At 40.3% G+C, this 24,919-nt stretch overlaps 1 protein-coding gene across 1 annotated transcript in view; it reads left to right on the top strand.

Annotated features, from left to right (window-relative positions):
* FBN2 (fibrillin 2) overlaps positions 1 to 24,919 on the top strand; it is a 269,025-nt gene that overhangs the window by 176,694 nt on the left and 67,412 nt on the right. The window contains exons 21-32 of the mRNA XM_015140689.3: positions 5,668 to 5,805; positions 6,676 to 6,726; positions 7,208 to 7,333; positions 11,147 to 11,374; positions 12,242 to 12,367; positions 17,711 to 17,839; positions 18,647 to 18,772; positions 20,649 to 20,774; positions 21,194 to 21,316; positions 21,477 to 21,602; positions 21,925 to 22,050; positions 23,706 to 23,828. Of these exons, the coding sequence (XP_014996175.2) occupies positions 5,668 to 5,805; positions 6,676 to 6,726; positions 7,208 to 7,333; positions 11,147 to 11,374; positions 12,242 to 12,367; positions 17,711 to 17,839; positions 18,647 to 18,772; positions 20,649 to 20,774; positions 21,194 to 21,316; positions 21,477 to 21,602; positions 21,925 to 22,050; positions 23,706 to 23,828 (1,548 nt within the window). The remainder of the gene's footprint in view (positions 1 to 5,667; positions 5,806 to 6,675; positions 6,727 to 7,207; positions 7,334 to 11,146; positions 11,375 to 12,241; positions 12,368 to 17,710; positions 17,840 to 18,646; positions 18,773 to 20,648; positions 20,775 to 21,193; positions 21,317 to 21,476; positions 21,603 to 21,924; positions 22,051 to 23,705; positions 23,829 to 24,919) is intronic.

Here is a 24,919-nt window from a genome sequence, read left to right as displayed (position 1 = left end):
AGTTCTTGATAATGACATAGGATGTATATTAAAGAAGATTGATCTGTTACTGCAAGGAATAATCCAGCATGTAAAAGGGAACAAAACTGTCCCAGTAATTTTTCCGTACTTCCAGCATCTGTGGTTCCATTCACTAGGCCTACACAGTTCACATCATTAGCTAGTATCCACCTTTAAGGGGAACTAAATATATATTCCAAATAGGAAGATATTTCAGTTTTACATAGTGCCAAATTAACTGGCAGTTTTTATTATCTAGCCAAAATGAATCTTTAGTTTCATATTTGTCAAAGACAATAGTTTTTTCAGTAGTATGTCTGATGTTAACCATATTTAGCTGGATGCTAGAGTATCTGTTTGTTACGTAAAGACAAATGACCGAGTCCAAAATTATCAATGAAAACCTTCTCTTTGGAAACACCAGCTCCTCGTTTCCCAATGAGGTACAGCTGGTGAAATTTGAGCCTTGTTCAGCTCTCCATATTAGGAAATAGACTGCCATCTGCCTGGGGCATTACTTTTTTTCTTATAGAATTCCGGGCTGGGTTGGTGGGGGGGCCAGCGGGGTGTGTGGGTTGGATGCAGTAAAGCAGAAATATTTTTGCTAAGCCACAATTTCCAATTGAGATGGAGTCATTTTATTATGCAAAGGAAATGAATTCAGCATTAATCAATTAATGTCTCAGAAAACTAAATCTGCATGCCACTTGAGCATCAAAGATACTTCGTTTTTGCCTCATCATGTAGACTTCCATTATTTTGGCCTTTTGCCCTTATATTTATTAACCAAAGAAGAACAAAGACTTTTTACCCCCAAGTCTTTATGTCATTCTTCCAATTGCCAACAACTAACCACCACCATATTTTTCTCAGTCGATGTATTGTGTGCTTTCATTTACTATGATTAAATTTGAATAGCCCAGTGTAGAGCTGCTCAAAAGGCAATTTCCCTAATATTTTTAAATTTTAGACATTATTTTATGTACTTTTTTATTAAAAAGAGAATTCTAGTTGCAAAAGAAAATAACAAATAGTAAAATATACACAGGAAAAGTCAGGAATGTATAATAGGACTGTCAGTGGCTCTCATCAGTGGTTAGTCTGCAACTTTCTCTTCCACAGGGTCCAGGTCATTACATTTTGAAATTTCATGATATGATTACTGATTTAAAATTACATTAGATTATATATGAATTAGTTGAATACTATGAATATTTAAGGATTTAGAATCTATTTTTCAAGCTTTCTAAATATAAATTAATCTTAAACTGTTCTGCAAACTGCTTAAGAAGACTATGGTATTCTGGTTGAATATGGTTAAATGTAATAGAACCATGCATTTGATTAATCTTTCATGCATTATACTGCTGTGGTTTGATGGTTCTATGTAATCCAGACCAGTTTCCCTCATCTTTGGCTTGGGTCTGCACTCTGTCTTCAACTTGCGTGGAAATATGGCTGTGACCACTCTGGTCTATTCTCATTCCTCACCTTAGATTATTAGCAGTATTTGTCACAGTTCATTACTCACTCTTTCTAGAGAAATTTTGCATTTTTGGCTTCCCAGGCACAACTCTCTTCTCCTTTGACTTTTATGGCTCATTTTCTCTTTCCTTTACTGAGTCCTCCCTATCCTCCTAACCTTTAACCTGAAGTGTTCCGCCAGTCTGTCTTTGGACCTCTGTTTGTCTTTCTACACTCATCCTCAAGAGCCTCTGTGTTGAGTCTCACATGTGTCACTCTAGTTGATAATGGAATTCTAGGCCTCAACCTTGCCACCGATTCCAGATTTGTGTTTCCAACTGTCTGTACAGTGTCTCCACTTGGATGGCTCATCAGTATCTCAAATTCCCATGTCTGAAACCAAATTCCTGTGTACTGGCTTGAACCCGAGTCTCCCAGGAACATTTCCATCTTGGCAGATGGCAAATCCGTTCTTCTAGCTGCCGCCCCTCAAAAGCTTGGCAGCATCCTTGATGTCTTTTTCTCAAGCTGCACGTGGAAGTCATCAGCAAACCTATTGATTGCACTGAAGTTTATCCACATTTCATCCCCTTCTCACCATCACCACACCAACCCCCAATCCAAGTCACCATCATTTCTCTTCGTAATTACTGCTGTAGCCTCTACCTTAGCTTCTTTTCCCCATACTCTAGTCAGTTCTCCACATAGTCACCAGGCAACCCTTTTAAAACATAAATCAGAGCATATCATTCTTTGTCCAGGAACCCTGTCTAGGAAAACCTTGGCTTCTCATTTCATTCAGTAAAAGCTCAAGTCCTAGCCGAAGCCTGTACTCTCCTCGTGATCTTGCCCCTGCTCTGCCTCCCGCCCCCTCAGCCTGAACCAGACTGGCCTACTTCCAGCTCCTGCATCAGACACATGCCCACCTGAAGTCCACTGATCTATCTGGCAGGAATGTTTTTCACTCAGATTTGCAGGGTTCTCCTTATGTCTGTATTCAGATGCCACATTGTAAGTCATGATTTCTCTGACCATCCTAGATAAAATAACAGTTTTTCTCCTGTTTCTACCCTCAAGCTAATTACCCTGCTTTATTTTTTGAGAGTTCTTAACTAACTCCTGACTATCTACATCTGTATCTCAGTTGTGTATGAGTATGGGGGCAGGGGTGGGTATACACACACAACAGTGGGTCAGTGGGGAGAGAGGGAGGGAGGATGGAGGAAAGGAATTGGGGAGAGAGAGAAGAGAAGGATGAGCCTGGAGGGGAGTGCAGGGGGCTATCAGTGGATTTGTAGCTTTTCAAGTGTTGATGCGGCACCAGCCTAAAGAATCACAGTGCTACAGAGTGAGGGCTCTGCAGTCAGACTGCATGGGCTTGAATCTTGATGCTGACACTCTACTAGTTGGGTGACCTTGGGTAAATTGGTTGACCTCTGTGTGCCTAAATTTTCTCATCTGCAAATTGTACATAATTCACAGGGTTGTTTTAATGAGTAAATAAATACATAACAAAGCCTTCCAGTTCCTGTCACTGTCTTGATAAATCTTAGCAATAACTGTTGTTTATCTTACTTAAAATGATGACAACCAAGGTGATAAATCAGATTAGTCCGGATCAGTAAAAGATCATTTAAATACACAGTAGCCTTACACAAGCATCTCTGTTTCCTCTGTTCTATGGAATTTACAGGTGTAAATCTATAACAAGCCTGTAGTTTGAGACCTGACACAAATGGTTCTCTGCAGTTTTATCCAAACCGAACATTTCAGCCAGAGTGAAAAAACAAAGTGACTGTCTAACTCTTTTTCACACCTTTGCCCCATAACTTTTTATTCAGTACAGGAGAGAATTGTTTTGTTTCAACCTCTGTCTTGGTGTTTAGGTTGTTGGTAACTTCCTGTGTTTCCTAGGGAATGAGAAATTACTATTTCTCCCGTCATAGGCCCATTACAGTTTAATTGTAATTCCCTTTCTGTGTTTATGGGGGATTTTTTTGTTGTTTTTGTTGTTGAATTTAGAAGTAAAAACTTTTTTTTTTTTTTTGGAAGACAGGGTCTCACTCTGTTGCCCAGGCTGGAATACGGTGACACGATCTCATTGCAGCCTCTGCCTACCGGGCTCAGGCAATCCTCCCACCTCAGCTTCCTGAGTAGCTGGGACTACAGGCATGTGCCATCACTCCCAGCTAATTTTTGTATTTTTTGTAGAGACAAAGTTTCACCATGTTGCCCAGGCTGGTCTTGAACTCCTGGACTCAAGCGATCCACCTGCCTCGGCCTCCCAAAGTGCTGGGATTATAGTCATGAGCCACTGTGTCCAGCCAGAAGTAAATTTTATCTGTACATATTATTATTAAAATGAATTTTCAAATAAATACTGTAGGAATACACTTATTCTTTGTTTTCTTCCAACTCTTAGTGCCACAATATGCTATTGAGGTTTTAGTAGAGTGTTTTCCACATCACCCACATCAGAATCACCTGAGGAGTTTGTCAAAATTCAGATTCCTGGGCTGCACACCTGGAAACTTATGAATTGGCATTTTAACAAGCGCCTTGGTAATATTATGCACACTTAACTGAGAGCCACTGCTCTACAAGGAAAACATGACATATGATTTGTTTTAGCCAGTTAGTATTTGCCATATCAGCTTTGTCTGGATTCCTTATCACTGCTTCAAAATCAGTTAACAGTCATTTATTATTTGTTCATTTGAAAAACTTTTCATTGTGCCACCAAAAATATACTAACCATTCATTATTCCCTTTAATCCACATACAATAAACATTTTAAAGTGCATAACATTTCACTGGGTACTCTACCATTCAAAAGGAAGAACTTAAATTTGATGTGGAGTCAGTCTAAAATGTTAGGAATGGTTATCTCTAGAGGATTTCAGGTGATTTTTACATCTCCCCCATACTTCTCTATTTCTTCAAATTGTTTACCATAAGTATGATTTACTTTTTGAACTAGAGATAAATCTACACACAGACACACATTTTTTAAATGCCTGAAATAAAATACATCAGATATTAGCCCTAGGAATGCATTAGTGGGGGTTTTGTAAGTGTTTATTCCTTCTTTGTTTTATAGGGGTTTTTTACTTTTAAATTATTCATCAAATAATTATCAGTTGGAGAAATACTGGCCTCTGTATAACAGAACATACATTGTGTGTGATTATTTAGTAGGGACTTAAGGGAGAAGGAGATTGAAGGATTTTATATGATAAAATCTTAAATAGCAAAGCATTTGTCATTAAGGATAAATCTTACGAATACTTTTCACACAAGTAATGGTCTTATCATGTTGTTATAGTATGTTAAAAAAGAAGAAGGGTGGGGCGCAGTGGCTCATGCCTGTAATCCTAACACTTTGGGCGGCCGAAATGGAAGGATTGCTAGAGGCCTGGAGTTCAAGACCAGACCAACATGGGCAAAATGGCAATGCTCTGTGTTTCTGAGTACCAGCATAAAATCTTGGACAGCTCCCCTTAGAATATCAATAGATATAATTATATTAATTACTATATTGTGAGAGATATATAGTACATATTACATATACGTAATAAACCATATTTGAATGCAGGTACATGAAAGTGTTTTCAAAGGATATGCTATTAAAAGTGTTTTTTCGGGTTTTTTTTTTTTTGACAAAGTTTCACTCTTGTTGCCTGGGTTGGAGCGCAATGGCACTATCTCGGGTCACTGCAACCTCCACTTCCCAGGTTCAAGTGATTCTCCTGCCTCAGCCTCCTGAGTAGCTGGAATTACAGACGCCTGCTACCACGCCCGGCTAATTTTTATGTATTTAGTAGAAACGGGGTTTCACCATGTTGACCAGGCTGGTCTTGAACTTCTGACCTCAGGTGATTCACCCGTCTCGGCCTCCCAAAGTGTTGGGATTACAGGCGTGAGCCACTGCACCCAGCCCCGCTATTAAAAACTTTTAAAGTATCTTTTTTTTTTTTTTTCTGGTGGAGATGGGGTTTCGCTATTTTCCCAGGCTGGTCTTGAACTCCTGGGCTCAAGTGATCCTTCTGCCTCAGCCTCCCAAAGTGCTGGGATTACAGGCGTGAGCCACTTTGCCTGGCCCTTCTTTTTTAGAATACTTTAACAAATGTCTTTTCATATACACAGCTGAATTCTATTTTCATCAGAGGTAAGAGCTCCCCAACCTTTCCTGTTCTTTTTCAGACAGCCTGAAGGGGACCTGTTGGCTCAATATCCAGGACAGCCGCTGTGAGGTGAATATTAATGGAGCCACTCTGAAATCTGAATGCTGTGCCACCCTCGGAGCCGCCTGGGGGAGCCCCTGTGAGCGGTGTGAACTAGGTAGGAGCCTGACTGGGGGGCTTCTCGGCTTCTCCTTGGAAAGCTTCTCCTGCCACTAGGACACATCTTTCACTATGAAGTTCCTTAGTGAAGAAGACCTGAGATCATTTACCTTTGCTAAAATGTTATCTTTGCTGGCTAATGTTTTTTACCTCTTAAAATGTGTATTTGGTTTATCCTGGCTCATAAGCAGCCCTTCTAAATATTTTATTCATGGAAGGGAATCAGCTAGAATCTGCTAGATGACTGTATCCTCCAGTATCTTTGTTTGTGTGTTGGCTGTTTTCCTCAAATCTTTTGTTTACTTTTTTTTTTTTGAGACGGACTCTCGCTCTGTCACCAGGCTGGAGTGCGGTGGCGTGACCTCGGCTCACTGCAACTTCTACCTCCCGGGTTCAAGCGATTCTCCTACCTCAGCCTCCCGAGTAGCTGGGACTAAAGATGCCCGCCACCACGCCCGGCTAATTTTTGTATTTTTAGTAGAGATGGGGTTTCACCATGTTGGCCAGACTGATCTCCAACTCCTGACCTCAAGTAATCCACCCATCTCAGCCTCCCAAAGTGCTGGGATTACAGACGTGAGCCACCGCGCCTGACCTGTCTACTTTTAACTCAGTTGTCAATGTGACAACAAAAAGAAATTGTAGGAAAAATTATGAGAATCTCAATACAGGTCAGTACTGATGGAGGTACCACAGAAAGTCATGTGCCCTACTGAATGAAGTGGGGACAGTGATGTCCTTGGACCCTAAGACCCCGCCTTGCAGTTTGTATTTAGTTCCATTTTGATTCCGTTATATTTCTTCTTGAGCATAACATGGTTGTGTTTTATTCTATAATGAAGTAAAATTTGTCCTGTTGTTCTTACAGATACAGCTTGCCCAAGAGGGCTTGCCAGGATTAAAGGTGTTACATGTGAAGGTGAGTGTATCCTTCCTTGGAAGATACTATACGTCTTTAGAGCAGTACATAAAATTAACATTCACTCTCAAACTTTGGAGATGTTTATCATTTTCAGAAACCTTGACATTTCAATAAAAATACTCAATGTAATCAACAAATGCTTTAGCATAATTCTCTTAGGAAACAGCTTAGAGTTTCCCATTTCTCCTCTTTATGGAGTTGTGTAAATTTCATGAATACATCACTAGACTTTAAGCCCAGAACAGCTGGCAAAGGCACATGTTTGGGCTGTGTTTCATGGACAGGCAAGGCTGTGGTAATTTTCATAGCTGGTGCCTAGGAAAGCGGGTGACTGGGTTGTGGAATATTTCTGTTTAACTCAAGTAGTAATCCCCGTTGTGTTGAATGTGGATTGAAAATGCTATACATGAAGTAGGACCACACCTGCTTTTTCTGTTTGTAACATCTTTATTCCTCTGCTGGCTCCATTTCCCTGCAGATGTTAATGAGTGTGAGGTGTTCCCTGGCGTTTGTCCAAATGGACGCTGTGTCAACAGTAAGGGATCTTTTCATTGCGAGTGCCCTGAAGGCCTTACGTTGGATGGGACCGGCCGTGTGTGTTTGGGTAAGATTCACGCCCTCATGTATTCCATGTATAAAACAAGCCATGAATTTCCTTCTTTAAGCAGTGGCTAGTCCAACACCACAGAGTTTGTACTTGAGAAAACTTACTTTAAATGAGATATTTAGGGGGAAATCACTAGAGGCTGTTTTAAAAGTGAATGTATTTAAGTGAAATTGTTTCTGTTTCATGCCAAAAGTTGGTACTGCTCAAAAATCTATCTCAAAATCTTCCATTTCTTTAACCAGATAATTTAGGCAGGTTCAGTCTTTCACACTGAGTTAATAAGAGTAAGAATAGGTTGAACGCAGAAGGAAAGTTGGAGACGAGGATTTTAAAAGTTTACATTTGTCAGCTCATTGCAGCTACACCCTGAATACAATGGGGAAAGTCATCTGCAAAGATATGTTGCTTCTGCTTAAAAACATTCACTAATCTTGGTCCTTCCTTTACTGCTATTAGAGTTTACGTTTTCTTAATACTTTATTTTTTAAAGATCTGTAGTGATGATTCTCTTTCTTTCAATATAGTATTATAGGAATGGTGATTTGACCTTTTTCTTTATTAGTGTCATGGTTGACTGAACTTGAATTTCATGATTGAAAAATACATTTCTATTAATTTTCATTGTATGTAACAATAATTTTTCATTTACCTAGAGATTTTTTTTCCCCAATAAGCTATGGAACAGTAAATTTTTAGTTTATAAAAGAACTTTACATAGATTTGTATTTGAAATTTAGGCATGTAGACAAAACATAAATAATAGTGATGTTATATGCAATGATCTTTAAAGTATTTAAATATCTCAGTGATGTTTAAAATTTACTGGTAAGAAAAAAGTTTGCAATACCATACAGTTTAGTTATTATAATTAAAACAGATTTCATTTTTAACTGAATTTTGATAGCACATTTAAATCTGGGTTGAAAGCATCACTGTAAAATCATACAAAATTATTTAGAAAACATAATATCCAAAGTACAAAAATAAAGAAAAATTCTTTCAGATTTTTAAGTATTTTAAAAATTATCTTTAAGTGATCTACGATGTTTAGAAATAAGTATCATTTGAAAATGACAAAATATTCCCCCAAAACTATCAAAATTTTTAAAAAAGAAAATGACAAAGTAATAATATCAATACAATCAGATGACTAATGAAATCAAGTTATCTTCTATAACAAAATGCTGTAATATATGAAGATATATCGCTGATTATAAATTATTATTAGGCAAAATAAATTTTCAATAACATTGTTCAAAATTATGACTGGGAGTGTACTTTGGGAGGCTGAGACAGGTTGATCACCTGAGATCAGGCTTTCGAGATCAGCCTGGCCAACATGGGGAAACCCCGTCTCTACTAAAAATATAAAAATTAGCTGGGCATGCTGGTTCATGCCTGTAATCCCAGCTACCCGAGGGACTGAAGCAGGAGAATCGCTTGAACCTGGGAGGCGGAGGTTGCAGTGAGCCGAGGTCGCGCCACTGCACTCCAGCCTGGGCGACGGAGTAAGGCTCCGTCTCAGAGAAAAAAGAAAAAAAAAATTAAAGCATTTTTAAATATTCTAAGATAATATATTGGATTCTTCCTCCTTGTACTTTGCTTAAATGCTTTTGTCACTGCTTAAATTATGCTATATTAATTAATTCTGTCTGAGGATGTGAGAAAGTTTCAGGAAGCAACTGGCACATGAAAATGTAAAGTATTCTGAGAACTAAAGTTGTGGTAAATGCTTTGATAGAACCTCGTGTGAATCAGGCATCCCAAACTCAGATGCTTACAGGAGCCAAGCATGTAATATATCAGTGAGTGAAGCGACAACAGGGAGCAGTGGGGACTGCAGCAAACTGCAGAGAACATGGACCATCCAGAGGTTTCCAAATTGATATTTTAATTTCCATGCAAGGACAATCGCAGCATTGATAGGCCTTATTGTGGCCGATGTGCTGACTTTTAATTCCTGATATAAATATTCATAGAGTTCTCAGTAGTGTGCTGACTTTTAATTCCTGATATTAACATTTATAGAGGTCTCAGTATTAAAGAAAGGATTACTCTTCCTGGCTTTTGTAAGTTTTTACATGTATAGTTTAAATGCCTTTCCCCTCTCACCCCAGTTTATTCCAATAAGCTTTGAAATGGTACATTTTTAGTTTGTCTTGGGCTTCTTGAGCAGGTTCCTTCAGTAACCTCACAGTGTGACTCAGGCCAGGGTTCTTCGGCCAACTGTACTTATATAAGACTTTCACATCTTGGAAAGATTCTTTCTTACCTGCTGACATTATGGGACGGAGCCAGCTATAAGGAGACTAGCCCCTCAGAGCCCTGTGATAATGAGACTCTGGATTACTATCACACCTCACACTGGCAAAGCATGTGGCTTTTTGGTTTGTGTTAATGTAGATATATAAGACAGAATCGCCATCTGTGGATATCTACATTCAGTCTGCTGAATCAAAATAAAAATTTACCACAGTTATTTTTTCTTTAAAAATAGGACTTTTTCTCAAGTACCTAGGATTACAGGCGCCCGGCACCATGCCCAGCTAATTTTTGTATTTTTAGTAGAGACGGGGTTTTGCCGTGTTGGCCAGGCTCGTCTAGAACTCCTGACCTCAGGTGATCCAGCTGCCTCAGTCTCCCAAAGTGCTGAAATTATAGGCATGAGCCACCATGCCACGCCCAGTCTGGGTAATGGAACGAGACTCCATCTCAAAAAAAAAAAAAAAAATAGGACTTTTTATTTCCAGTATTCAGAAATGTAACTCTGTGAAACTTTAGGCTAAAGACAGTTGCTAAAGTTGATGTTACCTTTGGTTTAGAAGTTGAAAGAATCAGTATTGACAGTAACTAAAGTAGTAAACATTAATTTTTATGTGTACATTTCCATCAGGGATCTCCTTCCTCTGTTAAACAGTTTTCAGCCTCTGGAAAGGATTTAATGTCTTAAAATGTTCTTATCAAAGAAATGTTATTTGATTAAGGAAATTTTTCCAAACTCATTATCCATATTTGTAATTAAACAGCCAAGTGCTTTAGTATGATTTGAAAATAAATCTATTTGCTAACAGATGAACATGTTATTTATAGACCATGCTGGTCTACTTTACTTTTAGATGTAGGAACTGTTTATAGATATTCTAAGGTCCTGGCTAGCACAGGCTAAGCACTGAAATGCTGGTCTGTTTTGAAGTTGGAGGGAAAATGTGACATTTAAATAAATAATTGACCCCTTAAAAAGGAAAATTCACATAATCCAGGGAAAAACCATGATGCAAAAGGTTAATTTGGCAGGAGAAAAAAAAAAAAACCTTAAATGCAATAATATTATAACACTTCTTTCTTTTGTAGTGATTTTAATAGTTGTAACAAATTGGCAAATAGATTATAGCCGATCATTTACTGTTTATGAACAGGATCTGACAGGGCTGCTTAAAAGGCACTTGAAGCAATTCTCTGAACGGGAAGAATTATCATTAAAATTATCTTACTTTTTCTAAAGTGAACAATACAAAAAAGGAATCATAGACATGAAGTAGTCATGTCACGAGAGGACCTTTTCTTCCTGAGGACCTTTTCTTTTCTTAATTCTCTTGTGAGAATTAAGAAAGACTGAAGAGGATCTCACCTTTGTTCTCCTTAAACTACTGTCATTGTGGAGTCCATTCCAGGAGGTCAGGGACTGTGTCTTACCCACCAGTACACCACAAGGGCCTTGCGTGATGCCTGCTGCTGAGCAGACGCTTGACATGTGACTGTTCAATGGGTGTTTCAACTCATTCTCACCCTGTGATTTCACTCTCGGTGTAGATATTCGCATGGAGCAGTGTTACTTGAAGTGGGATGAAGATGAGTGCATTCACCCCGTTCCTGGAAAGTTCCGCATGGATGCCTGCTGCTGTGCTGTCGGGGCGGCTTGGGGCGCCGAGTGTGAAGAGTGCCCCAAACCTGGCACCAAGGAATATGAGATGCTGTGCCCCCGCGGGGCTGGCTTTGCTAACCGAGGGGATGTTCTTACTGGGCGGCCATTTTACAAAGGTAACTGCCTGCGGCCAGCGCCTTGGTCCTTCTTCACCAACAGGAAGCCTTCCACATTCTCTGAGAATTGGTTTTGCTTTAAATGTTTGACTTCCCGCTTTATTTTCTCGGTTAAACTTATGTTTTGTGACCTATGTTCTGTCCCAAGAGTATAAATGCCCTCTATAAGATGGCATTGAAGTAAAGAGATAAAACAGATTGCTTATCTTGCTCTTCTACTCTTTGTTCCTCTACAACCTGAGATGTCGCCCTGATAGCTACATCTGTAGCAAAAAGTTATCTATCCCCACTTATCTTTATAAAACAAGTAGTGAGAAATAAAGGGATCAGAACTCTTTCTTAAGCATATAGGATCTTTGGCTGGGTGTGGTGGCTCACGCCTATAATCCCAGCACTTTGGGAGGCCAAGGTGGGTGGATCACCTGAGGTCAGGAGTTCAAGACCAGCCTGACCAACATGGTGAAACCCATTCTCTGCTAAAAATACAAAAATTAGCCGGGCGTGGTGGCACGCACCTGTAATCTCAGCTACTCGGGAGGCTGAGGCAGGAGAATCGCTTGAGCCTGGGAGGTGGAGGTTTCAGTGAGCCGAGATCGTGCCATTGTGCTCCAGCCTAGGCAACAAGAGTGAAACTCTGTCTCAAAAAAAAATAATAATGTGTATGTGTATATATATATGTATATGATCTTTTTCACTGTATTGAAGCTTCCTGTGTGTGATAGCAGTGTGATCACTGAAACATTGAGTAGCCCTGTTTTTCACTTGGGTGCATTACTGTTGTCCATCATGACAGATTTTTAACTTAAAGTGATGGACCCAATCGTTTATATCAACCAACTCTACATTCTGGCTTTATTCTGCTTTTAGACATCAATGAATGCAAAGCATTTCCTGGGATGTGCACCTATGGGAAGTGCAGAAATACAATCGGAAGCTTCAAGTGCCGTTGCAATAGTGGCTTTGCTCTAGACATGGAGGAAAGGAACTGCACAGGTAAGATGGTTCTGCTGTTTTATTTGATAAACTCTGTCTGTCTTTCCTTTACTCTGTTTGAAAGTACCAGCCTAAAAAGCTCATCTTCTCATTGAGAACATGAAAACTTTTATTTATTTATTAATTTTTTTTAGAGAAAAGGTCTCACTTAGTCGCCCAGGCTGGAGTGCAGAGACGTGATCGTGGCTCACTGCAACCTCAAACTCTGGTGCTCAAGCAGTCCTCCCAAGTAACTGGGAGCACAGGTGTGCACCATCATGCACAGCTAATTAAAAAGTTTTGTTGCTGTTGTTGTTGTTGTTGTTGTTTTTAAGACATGGGGACTCACTTTGCTTCCCAGGCTGGTCTCAAACTCCTGGCTTCAAGTGATCCTCCTGCCTTGGCCTCCGCAAGTGTTGCAATTACAGGCTTGAGCCACTGCATCCAGCTCTGTAAATTTTGATTTTTGTTTCTTTTCCCTACACTTAAACCAGTTCTCCAAATAAACTCGTGAGAGAACTGCAAAATAGCATGAAAATGCTCTTTGTTTTATATTTAGGAACAGCATACAAATATGATTTTCAAAATATATGATGACTAAAGAAATACAGTCATTAAAGAATTACATAAAATTGAGTAGTGTTCTCTTAAAGATTTTAAGGTTTGTGACATACAAGTTATGACTTCTTTTCCTCATCTGTGAACAGATATCTTAATATTAGACTTCAGTCACCATCCATACCCATAACATTCTCTTTGAAAAAGATGAGAAGTTCTAACTTTTTCTATTAGTATACCATGTTGTTCCAGATGCTTGAGCTGTGTCTTCAGGATCTCGTTTTTAGCACTGTCTTTGTTCATATTCTTTGTGGAATTTCCCCTTATTGCCCTCGCTCCTGCCTGCTCCTTCTTCCTGACCTCACAGCAGTGTCTTTCTTGGCTCCTTCCTATGCCTGCTCAGCTGAGGCTATCTCTGAGCCTTTCACAGCTGTCCATCTGGCCTTCTGAAGTCCTGCTGCCTTGAAGTCTGCTCAAGCCCTGTCTCCAGAGCTTCATCCCCTTACCTCTGTTTTCTCCTCTCTGGCTGCTGTGCTTTGCTGGGAGAGTCTGAGGAGCGCTGCCTGAGATTCCTGCATTCACCTCCAAGTCCTCGAAGCTGCTTGGCAACACTCGTGTTCATCTCCATTCATCACTTTCTGAATTTCTCTCAGCGCTGCTTCTAAACCTCTTCCCTGGCTTACATGCCCTCTCATATACAACCCGCCCCCATCCATTCCTGTTCTCCTTCGTTGAGAATAAATCTGATTGCCTGCATCCTTCTCACACAGCCTCCTCTCTAGTGATAAAATCTCCTTTATCCCACTGGGCACGGTGGCTCACACCTGTAATCCCAGTACTTTGGGAGGCCGAGGCAGGTGGATCACCTGAGGTCGGGAGTTCGAGACAAGCCTTACCAACATGGAGAATCCCCATCTCTACTAAAAATACAAAATTAGCTGGGTGTGGTGGTGGGTGCCTATAATCCCAGCTACTCGGGAGGCTGAGGCAGCAGGATCGCTTAAACCCAGGAGACAGAGGTTGTGGTGAGCCGAGATCGCGCCATTGCACTCCAGCCTGGGCAACAAGAGCAAAATTCAATCTCAAAAAATAAAAAAAGAAAAAAAGTCTCCTTTATCCCCCACTCCCTCTCCTCCAGTGAAAGAGAATGAGATGTAATGCTCTACCTGGATTTGGGGTTACCTCCTCTTTTCCCTCCTTCCCAGCCCCTGCTCTGGGTTGTCTCAGCAGGTTCGCTCCTCTCTCCTCGTGCTAGCATCTTCTCCTCTTCTCTGCTCCCTATTCCTGAACTTATACACAGGTTCAAAATATCTCCTCAGCCCTTCTTTTCTCTCAAGCTACCATTCCGTTTTCCTGCTGTTAGGTCTCACCCCTCTCTTTTAACCAGCCATTTGTTTTGTAATTTTGACTTTTGCCCTCTGTCACCCAGACACATACACATGTAGTCATCTACTCTTGCAAAACATCTTTGTGGTGGTAAAACATCTCTCCTCCTAGACCTCTCTGCTTGCCAGATCTCTCCCTGAGATTTTCTTTTCTTTTCTTAGTTTCTGCGGTATTTTCCGGTTTTGATCATCCTTCTATCTTGATGATGTTTCTTCTCTAACCTTTACAGATTATTCTTGCCTTTCCCATCCTTGGGTGTTGCCAGAGTCCTCTACTCAGCATTCTTCTGCCTCTCAGAGTTTCATCTACCATCATGACTTCAGGGATGGCCTCTGCGGAGCTGAATCCCAGATCCTGTCTCTTAACTCTCTCTGTTCTTCCTGAGTTTCACTCCCACATTTATAACTTCCTGTCTGGAAAGTTTGTCTTCGTTTTGATCTTTCTTTGTTCCTCCCCCTACCCTGTACTTTCTCCTACTAGGGACTTCCCTGTAGGCATTAGGAGTATAATTTTGAACAGGATTGAAGACCCCAATTGAATTTTGACATCTCTCTCTCCCAAAGTAGAAAAGTTATGCAAATTCTTTCATCAAACCAGCTATTTCAAGTGCCTGTGATATTTCTTCTAGACTGAGGCAGGTTAAGCTCCTCAGGAGACAGACTCCAAGGCAGAGATGAGCATTCAGGAAGTTTATTGGGGCTTGCTCTTGGGATGAACAATGAGGAAGGGAAGAGAGGAAAGCAGAAGTCGGCAGAGAAAGAAACTGGGCTGTGATGCAGTCCCACTGAAGTCCTTAGCCCATGCCACTGGGAGTTCTGGAACTGGCACGGTCCATCAGAGTTGCCTTGAGTAGGGCATGAAAGCCATGCACTTAGGTACCTGCAAGACCAATCTTGGGATACAGCTACCCGGGGAAGCGGGAAAGAGGTCCTCTTAGGATAGTGGACATCTGAGGGCTTTCTGCCAGCAACACTCCCAATAGCTGACAGGGAGGGGGAGTGAGTCCTTCTTTCCTGAAGAGGGACCTGGGTGACATGTCACAGTATCTACTATATCACAGACTCCTCCAGGATCTCCCAACCTGTTAAGTCCCCACAGTCAAATCCTTCACTGCCACAACCACCAGGTTAACCATCCAAGCAGGGCTGGATTGTGTAACTTCCCACTGAACAACTTCCACTGGTATAGGCAGTCCTGGTCCTGGATAAAGAAGCTCAGGGTTCTTCCAGTTCTGACCCCACCTCTTCCTCTGTTGTGAAGTTAGCCAAGTTGCTTAATGTCTGTAACACGTTGACAGGGCTGCATTGATCAGGATATAATGTGAAGTTCCGTGGAAAATTGTTGGCTGTCAACTTCACAGCAGGAAAGTCCGGTGTCCTCCCGTGCTGGGGGCTTTTAGTGATCCTATGGGTCCCTCTTGTACCCACACTCATTGTCAGCCTCTCCAGTCCAGCCAGTCTGTGGCTTACTGCTCCCTGAAATGCTTCCTTTCCCTTCACTGGTGCGCTTCATCTCTTGCCTATTTATTCTGTATCTTTAAAGCTAGCATTTCTGTACAACCTTCAAGAACCAATTCAAAAGCCCACACTCTCCAAATTACCAAGTCTTGGCAGAGCAGAGAAGTTTATATAAAAAGAGAGAGAGAGACAGGCAGAGAGAGAGAGAGAGAGAGAGAGAGAGAGCGCGAGCGCACTTTCTATGAGACAGACACTGTTCTCAGCACTTAACAAATATTCGTTTAATTCTATGAAGTGGATTCTATGACAAATAAGGAAATTGAGGCACAGAGAGACTAAAAGATTTTCCCAAGGCTCTATTCTCAGTAGATGACAGACTGGGATTTGTAGCCAGGTATCTGGTTCTAGAATCCATACTGTTTATACTATGAAACTCCCACCACATCACATTAGCCAAAGATTGTCCCAGCTCCACCCTAGAACACATTCCTCATATGGCTCTTAACACCAGTTCCTAGATACTGGTAGATAGAAAGAAAATTAATATACATAATGTTAGCTACTTAATTGAATCAATAAATTCTGTTAAGATGTTTGTTTAAAAGGAAGTATTTACATTTTTTTCGCATGGCCAGTAATGAGGGAAATAAATAAAGACTCTTGTAATTGGAGAAATAAATACAGAAAAACTAAGTAAAAGCTGGCAGAAAGCATAGACTGAGATCCCCCTCTCAAGAGAACATGCACAAATTATGCACTAAATCCTGTGATTTTAAAACTTCAAAATTAAATTCATCAAAATAAAGAGATCGCGGTGGAGCATTTTTCCCTATTGACAGATTTTTAGATTAGAAACTTATGATTTTTGAACTAAAATGTTTGTAAACAGGCCATGTTTTCTTAAACATATTTTATATAGACATGACTTCTCTATTAAAAATCGTAGTTATAAGCATAGATTTCTCAGAGAACCCTGTGTTTGAGAGTATAGATGCTGAAGATTATTTACTGTAATATATAAAAAGAGAAGACAAACTCACCCACATAGTCCTCACACGATAGTGACAGCTCATGTCACCAAAGGGCTTACTAAATCGATAAGCGCTTTACATCTGAATATGACACAAAAACGCAAATTGGGGCACACACCATGGCCCTGCCCTATTTGTGCTCTCTGACTCAGGGTTGGTCCGTCGTGGCTGCCTATCTCTCTGGGGTCTGCCGGTCCCTCCTGCACAGAGACAGGGGCCCTGCCTTCACACGCTCCAACCTGGGGTGGCATGGGCTAGTGTAGTAGACCAGCACTGTCTTCCAATCACACATGAGGTCGTGGGGCCTGGCTGCCTCATTTACCACCTGCCTCATTCAGCCCATAGAACAGTTGCAGGGTTCATCCTTCTGTTAACATTTCTTTCTTTTTCTTTTTCTTTTTCTTTTTGAGACAGGTTGTGTCTCTGTCACCCAGGCTGGAGTGCAGTGGCACATCATACATCATAGCTCACTGTAGCCTTGACCTCTTGGGCTCAAGCAATCCTCCCACCTCAGCCTCCCCAATAATTTTTTTGTTTTTTTTAGAGATGGGATCTCCCTGCATTGCCCAGGCTGGTCTCAAACTCCTGGCCTCAAGCATTCCTCCTGCCTGGGCTTCCCCAAGTGCTGAGATTATAGGCATGAGCCGCCATGCCCCCTCTTCTGTTACTATTTCTAAGCCACAAAAATAAATCCACAATTCAGAATTTTTGCAGGTGAAAAGGCACCACTTGCCTGTTGGCGTGGCAGTTTTGGCAGTTGGGGAAAGGAATGTGCCTCAGGCCCCAGGCCCTTCTATCTGGATCTACTCAAAACATACCCTTGTACTGTTAGCCACCAATGTCCCCAACATTTCAAGCATGCAGCACCTTCACGTGGAAGGCCAAGTGTATGTCATTCAATTTTTAAATTTCTTTTAAACCCTGTGAATTAGACATCGACGAGTGCAGGATTTCTCCTGACCTCTGTGGCAGTGGAATCTGCGTCAATACACCAGGCAGCTTTGAGTGCGAGTGCTTCGAAGGCTATGAAAGCGGGTTCATGATGATGAAGAACTGCATGGGTAAGCACCGTGAGCTCTTCCTTGCCAGGTCGAAGCCATACTAGCACAGACTCATTCGTGTGCATGACCTTTGCTTATCTTCGGGCTGCGAACGGCATGCGTGGCCAGGATCTTTGGTGAGAGAGAGAAGAGATTTAAATGTCAGACAGGAAATGCACTCCTGGATAGCTCTCAGGGAGCCCCAACCTCTTGGGGCCTTCATGGCAATGAGATATTCAGATTGGATCCTGTTTATTCATAGAAACTAAAATCACACAGACTAGTTACTTAGGTGGGACTCATTTAAAATGCATGGCATCATGTGGTGGCCCCAAGATTTGTATTCAGTCATGCCAATCCCATGTTATTGCTCTTATTTGTGTACTATTACAAACCCTTTTGGTTCCCAACCTTTTAGCCCACTGTTTAATTTTCAGCACAATATAGGACTTACCTCATAGGATATAGTAGGTTATAAATCTAAGATTTTCCTTCACTCTGATTAGCGTTATAGACACTAGAATAACTGACAACAATATATCATGAGTCTGGGGTGATATAAAGCAAATATTATTTGTTTCTACCCCTTATGAGCCTGCTCGTTTCATGCAATTAAATTTCTTGAAAGCTTACTACCTTTAAGAGTAGAATGTTTAGTTTTTCTGTTGGTTGTAGGAAAAGTGAGGAAAGCATTATTCCATCTCCTGTGAGCGTATCTCTTACACTGACTCACACTCTCCCATCAGATAGTATTCTTTCTCCCACGCTGTATGTGTGAATATTTTTCCCTCAGAGTTCTTTAATGGATCTCACGTTTTTACCTTTCAGACATTGACGAATGTGAACGTAACCCTCTCCTTTGTAGGGGTGGCACCTGTGTGAACACTGAGGGCAGCTTTCAGTGTGACTGCCCACTGGGACACGAGCTGTCACCATCCCGTGAGGACTGTGTGGGTGAGTTTATCTCCTTAGCACATAAACCTGCCCAGCACAACTGGTAGAGAGCAGGAATCAGTTCTGACAAACCTGTTGTTTGAGGAGCACATGAGATCTAGCTTATTAAAAGGTGGAAATTGAGATTCCCTACATCTGGACGCAGGCTGTGTCTTCAGTGGATGCTTGGGTGACACTCTTGAATGAGCTGGCATTCCTCTGGTTGGCTTCTTTTTTTATTGCAAGCCACGTGATTGGTGAGGAGCCCTGGGGATGTCCCTGTGGTGTCATCCTCCATTAGGAAAAAATGGGAAAGCTGCCCTGTGCATTGTGCACCTTTGCCCAGCATCTTCCCATCTACTCAGGCAGACTCCGCTCTGCGCCCCTGTGCCTGCTCACAGAGCGGCTTGCATGTGTGTGAACACGGTACACCCTTAACCCACTTCTCAGGGAAACACTGGGTTTCTTCATCTGCCCTGAGCTCTGTAGGGATGCCAGAAAGGATATAAGAAGACTGATGACTGGTCTTTGGACATTGCAACCTATTGCTTTTCATAATACATGAAAGTCTCTGGAATTACTGGATTCCTAGTATACTGGCTTTAAAACTTTGATTTAGCCAGAAAGCATGTTCTTCACAGGAAATCTTTCTTAAAACCGTAAGCAAATAAGACAGCCTAAAATAGAACAGATTGCACACTAAATTTCAAATCATAATTTGAGCACACCTTTCTAATACACATATATTTATTTATAAGCCATATGTATTGCTTCGCTAGTATATGAGGTGAATTTTATTATAGATTAAATAGATATTTTAAAGTGATAAATGAAAAGGTATTTAATGTTCTTATTTCATTTTAATAGTGGTATAAAAGGCTTTTCACACTAATAATTCCAGAATATTTATTCATGGTTGTACATATTGAGGTACAGTGAGTCACAGATCTAAGTTTACTTTGTTACTTAGTTTTCATGGATCTTATAGCTTAAAAGAGTATCCCCCAAAGGAACAATGCAGAATACAAAATGTATATTTCTGTATAATATACACTTAGTGATCATAAGCATAAACCCATGCCGTATAATCTTGGTTATTTTGAAAATTTGGAATGAATTTCTGGTTATATCTGATTATATTGTCACTGTTTTTTACGTTATCTTACGCCTGACAAGTAGTTTATATAAGGAAGCGTATCACTCTGCCATTTTCTTCTGTTATCTTGTGCTTACATTATTGGCACTAGTTTATTTTTAAGGCACCTGCCCATATTATAGGGGTTAGTTTATTTTAAAACAGGCAGTGTGATTTGTAGATTACTATCCCGACACACAAAACATAGCACAGTGTAAACGATTAAACACGTGAAGGCCCTATTTTCATGCCTCTGTCTTGTGGAGCCATCAGTCTTCCATCAGGATACTTCAAATCATGTAGGTAACACTTCACCATCTAATATAGACCAGGTGAGCATGCCCGTGTAAGTTCATATATTAAGTAGTATTTAGCTTCAGTTCTGGCATGTGTGCAGTCTGTGTGGTCTAACATGATAGTCACTAGCCACGTGTGGCTATGTAAACTCAGTTAAAATTAAATAACATTAAATATTCCTTAGTTATACTGTCCATATTTCCAGTACTCGGTAGCACATGCAGCTGTGTATTAGACCGCATAGATATGGGAACAGTTGCATCATTATAGAAAGCTTTACTCAACAGTACTGTTGTAGATGGAAATAGAGACTCCATCATTTTCTTTCAATCCCCCAGGAGAACATTTCACTTCCCCATGAAGTACACAGACCCCTTTGGAGACCACTGCTCTGGTGAAGCACCTTTCTGATGGCTTTAGTGATTTGACGTTGTGTAAAGCATTAATTCTTTGTATCTTTTATAGATATTAATGAATGCTCCCTGAGTGACAATCTCTGCAGAAATGGAAAATGTGTGAACATGATTGGAACCTATCAGTGCTCTTGCAATCCTGGATATCAGGCCACGCCAGACCGCCAGGGCTGTACAGGTAAGGGGAGACCAAGCAGGCCTGAAACTCATATGTCTCAAATCAGCCTAGGAAAACTTTTGGCACTGAATTATAATGAAGCTTATGCAAATCCTTTGTCCCGAAAATGAATGTAAGACTGGGGGCAGATCTCAGATATTTTGCTGGTCTTGCAGCAGACTCACTCAACTTAATGTAGAAAATGCTCTAATCCCCATAGTTCTTCTATTTCCAAATTATTTAATCTTAGGGTACTGCAGTTAAACATGGAATGCTGCCTAAAATGAAGTTAAAAGAACTAAGAAGGATGATGTTCAATCAACACACATAGTGGGGAGAAAAATTCAAAGCCACGTTAGCATTATCTGTTTAAAAAGAAGAAAACTCCTTTTAAGGAAGCAGACCTGACAAGTAATGTGGTTGCGTTGCTGTTTTCACAGATATCGATGAATGTATGATAATGAACGGAGGCTGTGACACCCAGTGCACAAATTCAGAGGGAAGCTACGAATGCAGCTGCAGTGAGGGTTATGCCCTGATGCCAGATGGGAGATCGTGTGCAGGTACAGAAAGGAAAACACATAGGCTTTGTACATCTAGTTAATTTTTTTCTTGAAAATATGGCTGCAGATATTACCAAGTGGAACCAGATAGAAAACAAAAGCATTTGAGATTGATGAATGACATTTTTATTTTCATCTGATGCTAATTTTGTATCATCAGACATTGATGAATGTGAAAACAATCCCGATATCTGTGATGGCGGTCAGTGTACCAACATTCCTGGAGAGTATCGCTGCCTCTGCTATGATGGCTTCATGGCTTCCATGGACATGAAAACATGCATTGGTGAGTATCATAAGAAAGGATAAACATTTATACACACACGTGCATACACACCCGCATGCACACACAAGCATGAAAAAAGGAAGGCTTTTTCAGTTATTTTAAAAATTCAAATCATTTTACTAGAACTGTAAAATCTCAGGAAGAATTACTTTTAAAAATCTCTAAAGGCAGAAAGTATATTTATCTACAACACGATGATTTGCAGATGGATTATATTTTAGATCTCACCTGTGTATTTCAGTATTATGCTATTCAGTATAGAAGATAGCTTTTAAATTACTGTGATGAACACCTACTAAGTTACTGAAAATAAATTTTCTAGATGTGAATGAATGTGACCTAAATTCAAATATCTGCATGTTTGGGGAATGTGAGAACACAAAGGGATCCTTCATTTGCCACTGTCAGCTGGGTTACTCAGTGAAGAAGGGGACCACAGGATGTACAGGTAGGTTTCAAGTTTGTGTTCTCTGTGTTTCAACTTCTCAGATGTCAAAGGCCAACTTTCAACATCGTTTGTTTTCTGGCATCCCTTAGGCCAGTTACCTACCACCAGGCTGTGACCGTGTGTGGGATGAGTGTGTGACCCATAGCATGTGTGATGGATTTGGCTGGTCTCTGTGGTAGCACACTGTCTGAGCCACCCACCGGGAGGCTGACTGTGGGCTGTGACGGAGAGTGAGTGAGTGAGTAGGAGTGCAGTCCGGTTCCCATGGCCCTGACCGCTAATGGTGGCTTATGCAGCAGCTGTCACTTTCTGAGTATGACTGCTGCCCACATGGAAGACATTCATGAACAAAGAGCACCAAAAGACCCGGGATCCCAGTTGCCATTTACCTCTGCACTTCTTTTAAACTAGTAAAAATTAATCTTAAGTTTCATGGAGACCCTTTCCCTTTCTTCCTTTCTCCCATATTTTCCTTTCTTGTTTGCTCTTCTCTATTTGCTTTTGTCTTCTCTCTGCCCAAATTGCCTTTCTCTTTTTTCTCTCTTCACTTTCCTTCTTTGCTCACTTCACCCACTTTGTCTTTTGTTCCCTTTCTCTACTAACTAGTTTTAGCCTTTTGCGTGCAGGTGGGGCTAGGACGTGCCGGGGTCGAGGTTTTGGATCATGTATTCCTCAGTGCTTAATTTAAGACTTATGTATGATATTTTTTCAAGGCAGGTGGTGGAAGACTTAGAAGGCAACCCAGCCCTTAAGCTGACCCCTCCATTAAGGGACAGATTATAAAAGAAGGTTTTCTCTGCGTGTTCACCACTGACAGGGTTGATGTGAAGCCAACAGAGAGAGAGAGTGTGTGTTTGTGTGTGTGTGTGTGTGTGTGTGTGTGTGATTTCAGCATCTGTAATATGTAATCATTGAACTAGATAGAACACATTACTATTTATAGTCAAGAAAACTTTGGAGAACCAAATCTACATAGGTTATACATACATATATAAGGATATGTGTGTGTGTATACAGACAAAAACACACACGCACACACACTGGCGAAAGCATCTGGCTACTTTCCTGATAACATTCCCAGTGAATATTTTTCTATAATCTCAAATAGAAGAAATAAAAATAAACACCTAAATTATAGTTTTTTATTCTATAAAATATTTATATTGATTTTTAAAATGACAAATGATCATGTAATTTTAAAAAGAATAAACTATTACTTTTTTAAAAAAGTTAGATTCTTCATGAAAAATATGTAATAAATACCATTAGGAAGGAATAGCACTGTCTCTTATTGGAAATAAGATTTCTTTTGATCTGTAATCGAGTGTCCTCTTTATGGAGCTGTGTCTGAATCTGGACAGGGAAGAGGGCCCCAGGATGACACACGTACCTGCCAGGGAGCAACACTGCTGTGTCTATCTCTCTCCTACTGGAAAGTGGCTGACAGTTCTTTCTAGGGAAGAACTCATTTTATTAGGATCATGAATTTTCCAAATCCTCTTGTAGTCTACAAAACTTAAGAATAAAAGTTAGGCTACCATTTTCTCCATACAGTTGCATCTTTACTTTAAAATGTTACCTATACAAAAATATATCTGGAAGTAGAATTAATTAGTTTGTATTTTTATTTTTTCTTATGAATTATGGTTTCTCAGATGTGGATGAGTGTGAAATTGGTGCTCATAACTGTGACATGCATGCTTCATGTCTGAATATCCCAGGAAGCTTCAAATGTAGCTGCAGAGAAGGCTGGATTGGAAATGGCATCAAGTGTATTGGTGAGTTTGCAAATGTAAATATCCTTTGCTAAGGCACAGATTTTTAAAGGCTCTTTTTGGCACGATTGTAGAATCATGCTCTTCGCTTTTATTAATTCCCTTATAAAAAGGCCATCTTAGTTGCAAGGTAATTCCTGGCTAAGAGTTTTCTTTACCCTTATCAAAATTTCAACAGTATGCCTTGGCACCTGTTTTTTAATGTGTTGTTGTTCAGTAAAAAATTGATATGCAGCTGGTGATCCAAACACAGCTGTATGATGAAAAATGACTAGTATGTTCTTCCCATCTTTTCAAAGAAGTAATCAGTGAGATTTAAAATCCAGTGAAATAAATGGAGGACAATAAAAGGTTTTTTCAGATAACCTAAGTTTGTAGTAAGTCAACAATACCAGCATCTTACTAGAAAATAGAATTCTTCTTACAGGAAATTCTAAATGCTGTCTTGGATTCCAAGAGGTCTTGTTTGAAGAAAAAAAAAATGGGCAATTTCTCCAAGTTTTATGGTTCTTAAGCCAGAGTCTAAGGAGAAGTATTTTATATCTGAGAGGCAAGGAACTAGAATATACCCTGAGTGTCATTCACAGTTCTGTGTAATATGCTTAGTGTTTCACTTGCCTTACAATAAAGCATTTTTCCAACTGGCAAGAATTTCCAGGTCAATTTAAAACAGAAAAGAAAGCAAGCTAAACTCACTTCCCCCGATAACTTACAAAAAACGTATAGACCCACAGTAAGGATTAAAAAATAGCTTTAAGATCTCTTACCAAAACTATAAGTTAATTTGAATATATACTTTTTTATCCATTCAAATATTTCATACTTATCAAAAGTTTATGTGCTGACTATAGAATTTGAAGTATCAGAGCTTCCGAATAACTGCTAAATAACATCCTGCAATGGCTTAGTGAAGCACCAGCCTCTAGTCCAGCCATCTTTCCAGGGTTACTATCATAACTTTTCAACCATGCCCCCATTCCCATTTTTGTAGCCCCATGTGCCTACCCCTTTTCTCTTTTCAGCCTCCCATTTTTGTGCTTCTTGTCCATCTGTCATTTTGGCTAACTATTGCAAGACAGCCTGCCTCTGATGCA

Source organism: Macaca mulatta, chromosome 6 (assembly GCF_049350105.2).
Source record: "Macaca mulatta isolate MMU2019108-1 chromosome 6, T2T-MMU8v2.0, whole genome shotgun sequence".
Taxonomy (NCBI): domain Eukaryota; kingdom Metazoa; phylum Chordata; class Mammalia; order Primates; family Cercopithecidae; genus Macaca; species Macaca mulatta.
This window is presented reverse-complemented; position numbering and strand designations above follow the sequence as displayed.